At 40.1% G+C, this 6,570-nt stretch overlaps 1 protein-coding gene across 1 annotated transcript in view; it reads right to left on the bottom strand.

Annotated features, from left to right (window-relative positions):
- Positions 1-6,570, bottom strand: part of TRIM71 (tripartite motif containing 71, E3 ubiquitin protein ligase) — a 13,653-nt gene that overhangs the window by 3,947 nt on the left and 3,136 nt on the right. Inside the window, exon 2 of the mRNA XM_010134447.1 lies at positions 5-112. Within this exon, the coding sequence (XP_010132749.1) occupies positions 5-112 (108 nt within the window). The remainder of the gene's footprint in view (positions 1-4; positions 113-6,570) is intronic.

The raw sequence follows: 6,570 nt of genomic DNA on the forward strand, positions 1-6,570 counted from the left end.
GCTCTTCCAAGGCCTTCTTATGTCTAGTAGTCACTGCTTTTACTTCAGACTGTACAACCTTTGCCTTCATCTCAACCTGCTCTGCCACAGCCTGGGCCTGTTCAATACTCAGCTAGGGATGAAAAAAAAAAAGAAAAGATAACACACTTAGGGCTCCTCCAGATGAATTAGAGATGCATGAGAAGACTGCTGCTTACATATCACTATGCTTTCAGGTAAAAGCATAAAGTGACAAGTCCTGGGGTTTTTTTACTGGGCCTTTGCCCATTTCAGTCTAAAAACTGACATAATTTTAAAAAAATATTTATCACGTGGAGTTTACATCTTCATTGTACCATGCACCAACACCATAGGAATAAATTCCCTCTGCAATTCCAGCAAGCAGCTAGTATGAACTCAAAACAAGAGACTCACACAGAAATTTGTGCTCATGTTTTCCTACATACAGAGAACTCAGCTTGTCTTGTCCCTCAAAATAGTTCAGACTTGTGTGATGGTACTGCTTCTAGTAAGAAATGACACTGTAAGAAACAGACTGTTTTATCTAAGCATCTGAGCTGCACAGAAATATCCCAAGGAGAATGCAAAGTTAATAAGTTTTAGAAGGAAAAACAAAGGTTATATGGTTATTAAAAAGCATTCATATAGTTATTCACACCTTGGCTAGAGACCAAATTCTTTCTAATACACCCTTGTAACACTAGTATTTTAAAAACGGTCTGTGGCAGTATTCTGCAAATACACACAATGCATCTAGAAAGAGCATGTCTTTTTTTTCCCCCCCACTCAAAAAAATTGTTTCCTTGAAAAAAAAATCCTTCTCAAACTGCTTGCAGTTTGACAAAGCGTTATGGAAAAGGGCATAAAACCAAACAAGATAAAGAGCAGGCAAATCTGAAGGATCATAGCTCCCCATTGAAAAGGTTCAATATCATCAGGTAACTGAAGCTTTTCAGCACCTTTGTCATACAGTGGACCAGCACTAACATGCAAATGAGGTTGTGAGGATGTTTAAAGGATACTAGTTTACTAGTTACAACATTCTAGAACAAAACGATAGTACATGAAGGTATTTAGCCTAGAAAAGAGAATGCTCGGGGGGATCTTGCTAATGTATACTAATACCTGAATAGAAGATGCAGAGAAGACTGAGACAGACTCTTTCCAGTAATGCCTAGTGGCAATGGGCCCAAACTGAAATGAAGGTGGTTCCCTCTGATCATCAGGAAAACACCTTCAGCACTGTGAGGGTGACTAAGAACTGGCACAAGTTGTCCACAGAGGTTAATATCTTTGGAGATATTCAAAAGCCATCTGGACATGAACCCAGGCTCTAGGTGGACTTATTCAAGCCCTCTGCAGCACAGGGTTCTGTACGAAGAGCATACCTTTCAGCTGTCCTCTTTGATGAGCCTCTCAGGTCAGATCACATTTTTAACAGGGAATGCCTTCAAAGTTATTGACAGCCTAAATATCCCAGTCCCACTGGAGGTAGACCTGACCTGCCCCTACACAAAGCTTCCGACAGACAAATTTGGCTCAACTCTATGCTGACAAAGTGAAAAAAATCTCATTACAGCAATTGGCAAAGCAGACGTGAAGTCACAACTAGCCACAGATTAAGGCTTCATGAAAGCCAGTAAGTCTCAGACTTAACTGGAAGAGTCCACATTAAGAATACTGTGCTTATATCATCTTTACTTTGACATTCAAACACGGAACTAGTTTCTACTGCAGGGAAAATGTATACATTTCTTTCAAAATGGACCTGGATTCTTGTCAAGTACAGCAAAACATCCTCCTCTTGCAAACAGAAACAGGTATCTCCTTGAGAAGTGCTAGGAAAACTAAGCTATCCCTTCATATTCTAATTCTAGCAAGCATGTCTGTGAAAGCACTGAAGTCTTGTTTATTTGTTTTAGCTTTTTGTACAGCAGTAGCCACTAAGACCATGGTCTGTGTGTATGCTTTTAGCTATAAGGTATGAGAAAAGCGATCTCAACTTCCCTCATGAGCTGACCTTTCAAGGACTCCGCCATAGCAGGAAAGGTATTAATTCCCTGTGGATGTTGTGATCTTTCATCTGTAGGAACCAGTTATGGCAGGGCAAGTAACTATACTCAATACCACAAGGTTGTCTACCAACAACTCATGTCATCATCTGGATTTATTTTTACTTGTCTGAGTCTGAACAGCTCAGTGAAGGATGCCCAAAACACTATGGCTAATTTTGTCCAGGATATTGGTAAAGGTTTGGTAAAATTTACATGATCCTGCACTCTAAAATACACTAGAACAACCTAGGAAGGCTGACCATCATCAGACACACAGCAGCAAGCACTGCTATGGTGGAGGTGCAAACAGCAATGGGCAAGTTACATATATGAAGCAAAAGCTGAGCTTTAAGTACAACTTTTGGGAGCTTTCTTTACATGGAAATCCCTTACTCTCTTTGATTACTGTAAGATATCACAGCTCTACCATGATAACTCCCTCCTGCTGTTCTGCAGGCATTTCCTGTGCAGAACTTGTCTCCGAGAGGTCAACTTTTCAGGAAACATCTTAAGCAGCAGCTTTTTTTGTTCAGGTCAGACACCACACAATCTTTTTAACAACAAATCTTTTCAAAGAAAAGCAGCTTTTATGATGCACTCTCCTCGTGGTATGCCATAATTATTCCAGTGCTAGTGAATGAGATGGTCAGCCAGTTCACATGCTTGGGAAATGGAAGACAAGGCCTGTGTTTAGCTGGTTACTGTATTCGAGATGGAGAAGAATTTTTTCCCCACTGTTGGCCAATACAGTAAATTGCTTATTTGCAGTTGTAGCTATTCACTTGTGATTTCTTAGGAGCCAAAGATGTCCAATACCACTCCCCATTCTATTACAGATGTTACCAGTGCCTTGTGTTTAAAAAAATTAAAAGACTCTGCAATGTGTCTTATAAACTTCAGGGTTAAACCTGGTACTTCTAATTCCTCAGAGTAAAATTTAAGTAACAGTGTTTATGCAGGTGATATCTTCCAGAAGGCCACAACAAAAGGAAGCCTTGTTTCCAGTGCAACAAAGGGAAACTAGCACTTCCAGTGGGGCACAGACAAGCATGTTTGCATGAAGGAAAACAAAGACACCCATCACTAGCTATTGGTACCAGCACATTTCAGTAGGTTTACAGAAAAGAGCAAGAAGTTCTGAATAGAACAACCAACAACATTCAAATCACACACTTTAGCAGAAGAGGACAATGGCATGCAGTATTACCTGTACTTACAGATTTCAAATCATTTAATGAGTATTATTAAACGTGCGATTTTAAGTTTTTACTCTCTAGACATTTCGTACGAACAGAAAAGGCTACTTGTTAACACATCAAGGTAGCCAATTCCTATAATTTCCTACAGCATTTTACACCTTATTAGACCTGGCTCTGCATAAACACTCCCCCCCATGTAAGGCATTGCTGGTACCTAGGATGCCCATGCCTACATACAACATGCTAACCAAAACACTCCTTCCCAGAACAAGATGGCAAACACAGGCATGTCTGGCCAGTTCCTACATGCTCTGTCTGGTTTTGAGTAAAAGGTGAAGAACAAAGTCATATTGGATCCCAGGCGTCCTTTGCAAGCCCATTTTAGGTGGCACCTCTGTGAGCTTCCGTTTGGCTACCAGGGGAGAGAACTAGTAATGAGCTTGCTACAGTGGCTTCCACATGGCAACTGATGTTACAACACAGGGCTTTGAAGAAACAAACTGCAAGAGACAGAAGTAGCAAAGTAGTATCCTAGAACTTGGCTGAACTGCTGGATATCAGGGCTGACTACAGAAAGGCCCAAATCAGGATTTGCCGTTTTGTAGAACAGCAGTTTTCAGCCATTTTTCACATTTTCTGTCTTCTGTTGGACATTAAGTTCACAAAAAGCTTCCTACAATTTAATCTTAATGTTCTAGAAATACCACTACTCAAAGTTTTCACTAGTAGTGCTTTTTTAAATGAAAGATTATCAGAAGCATACAACACTCCAGAAGAAAAAAACACCCCACATTACAAAGCATATGTTCTCACAGATTACAAAAAAACAACCTGCAGACAGAGCTATTGTAGAGGTGCTGATGCCCTTACTGCATGGTTTCCTCATTTTAATATTCCAAAATAAATCAGTATGTCCACACAGCACACAGTTAAAGAGGTTAACTCAGGTCTCTGAAACAGCAGAGCCTACTAATCCAGATGCTGAGCCATGATGTTAGATGATACCAATTCAGTTCAGAAAATTATCCATTTGAACACCCTGAAGCACAATATGCCACTGCGACACCACCATGAGGTATGTACAGGCTGCTTAGGGTAACTGTACTGCAATTCATCACTAGCTTGCATGAGCATTTCTGAAAAGATCCTTTGGATTTTTAATTCTGACCATCCAAAGATGGTAAGGAGGTATAATTTTTCAGGTATTAATTCCAATATTTAAGTTTACTAAGCCTAAGTTTTCAATGATTTTTTCAAATCTCTGGAGAGAAAATTCAAACTTGAAAGCAAACTTTGTGTTCTTCCGAGGAATATTTGAGTTTCAAGGGTGCATGGACCACAGGTAAGGGCTAAAGAACATTAAACACACACTTTCCTACTTCAGTGTGGAGGATTTATACTTTAAACACTAAGGAATTTAGAAGTTAATCCTACTCAGAGGAGAAAAAAAGCTTTGAGATGCATATTCTCTGGCAAATCCCTCTCTGGCTTTTCAAAACCATTAAATACAAAAAACCTTTCCATATCTTTCAAGTTAGCCCTCTTTTACCAAATGGAAAGTGTTCCATCCATAAATAGTTTGTTTTCAGTTCCTCATGGTCACAAAGGTAGCAGAGGGCTTGTTTCACAGAACTTTTTCTATTATTTATCACTGTTTCAGAGCAGGATAAAACAACCAGGATATTAACAGCCACCTTTTTTCTCCAGCATCAAGAACTGGGTATAAACTTCCTAATGTTCTTATACTAGAAAAAATAATTGGAAGATCCTACAGATCTAAGACCTATAGTTGCAGTAAAGATACTAGGATTAATGGGCTCAGCAGCTGCTGAGCAGTAATATTAGTGCAGCTATAGCACACACCACAGTACATCAGAGTAGTTGAACCAATTGAAAGGTTTCAGACTAAGAAGTGTAAAATACTAAAAAATTCTCAGGTTAAGAGAATTTAAAAGAAGCTTCAATGGAGTTAAGGCTAGAGACTAGGTTAACTCATGTCGGAAACCAAGAATCACTTTGGTTTGTACTGCAAGAACAGATTTTTTTGCCTACAGTTTTAGGCAGAACAGTAGTTTCACATGTCAAACATCTGCTTTTATGTTCCACTAAGGAACTCACTAAAAAACACAACACAAACAACAACTAGAGGTACAAAGAAATTCAGCCTCTGTTGATATAAATCTTAGAAAAGCACTATTGACTCCATTTTGTTTAGAAAGCTTCATCTTAGTGCAAGTTTGACTTCAAAGCCATGCACAAGGTTGCCTGAGCTAACTCAATGTGACAACCTCAGAACAATCCCTTGCAGCACAGCAGTGCCATCATTCTCAGGTATTAGCCTCCTGGCAGCATGGATCTGTATGGCAACCCACAGGGAAGCTTCTGCTGAAGGACAGAGGCTCAAGGGAACGGATTAGCTGCCTCCTGTGGATAGTTGAGTTTCTTTCCTTATTCAAGGGGAGGGGAGGTATGTTAACCTACACATCACCTCCCCGAAATTTGGGAGAGAAGAGGCATTACCTTAATGGCTGACCTGCCTTACCACCAACTCCCAAGCCTTTCATGCTGGTCGATGAGAGTAGCTTCCTCTATGCTCTGCACATGACCAGCCTCACTGCATTAATTTAAATGTTAACATCTACACTGTCAAACATCCCAGCAAAAACAACTACAGGCTCAGCTAGGAAAGAATCAGTTTGTTTTCTGATAAAATCTCTTTTAAGAGGACTGATGTGAACAGATTAAAACTGTAACATGTTCACCTGGAAACTGACCCTAAATGGAAATGAGTGCTCAATGCTTTACTGTTACGCAAGTGCATTAGATTACACACACATACATATATACAATTACACATGTATAGATGTATTTTAAGAACATGACATTTTGAAGAAGCCATCTGTCTTTCATCATAACAGATTTATGTTCAGTTTGTGGCCCAGTCCTTGGAAAAAATTCTGAAAGAAGACCTCTAAGCGTGCACATTCATGAGCTAAAACAAGGCAGCAGGACAAGCTCCCCACGTAGAAAGGCAGCAGTTTTGCTTCCCCCCCATCCTATTAATCCAATGTCGATTTTGGCTTTTATTCTGTGAATTAGTTTGAGTCTCTGAAAAGGCTAGAAAAGTATCCCAGAAAGGAGGACAGCTTTCCACTGAGACAAGAAAGAGGTCCTACAAGCAACAGTTGGGTGTTTCTGTTCTGTTCCCTGGCACTATCAACAGTCTCTGTAGCATTGCAGCACACCAGCCAAGGAGCTGACCAGCCAAAAAGTAATCCCACGGAGAGGCTGCATTTTCAGCCGGATGAGCTCACCAC

This window comes from Buceros rhinoceros, unplaced genomic scaffold (genome assembly GCF_000710305.1).
Source record: "Buceros rhinoceros silvestris isolate BGI_N320 unplaced genomic scaffold, ASM71030v1 scaffold254, whole genome shotgun sequence".
In the NCBI taxonomy this organism is placed as follows: domain Eukaryota; kingdom Metazoa; phylum Chordata; class Aves; order Bucerotiformes; family Bucerotidae; genus Buceros; species Buceros rhinoceros.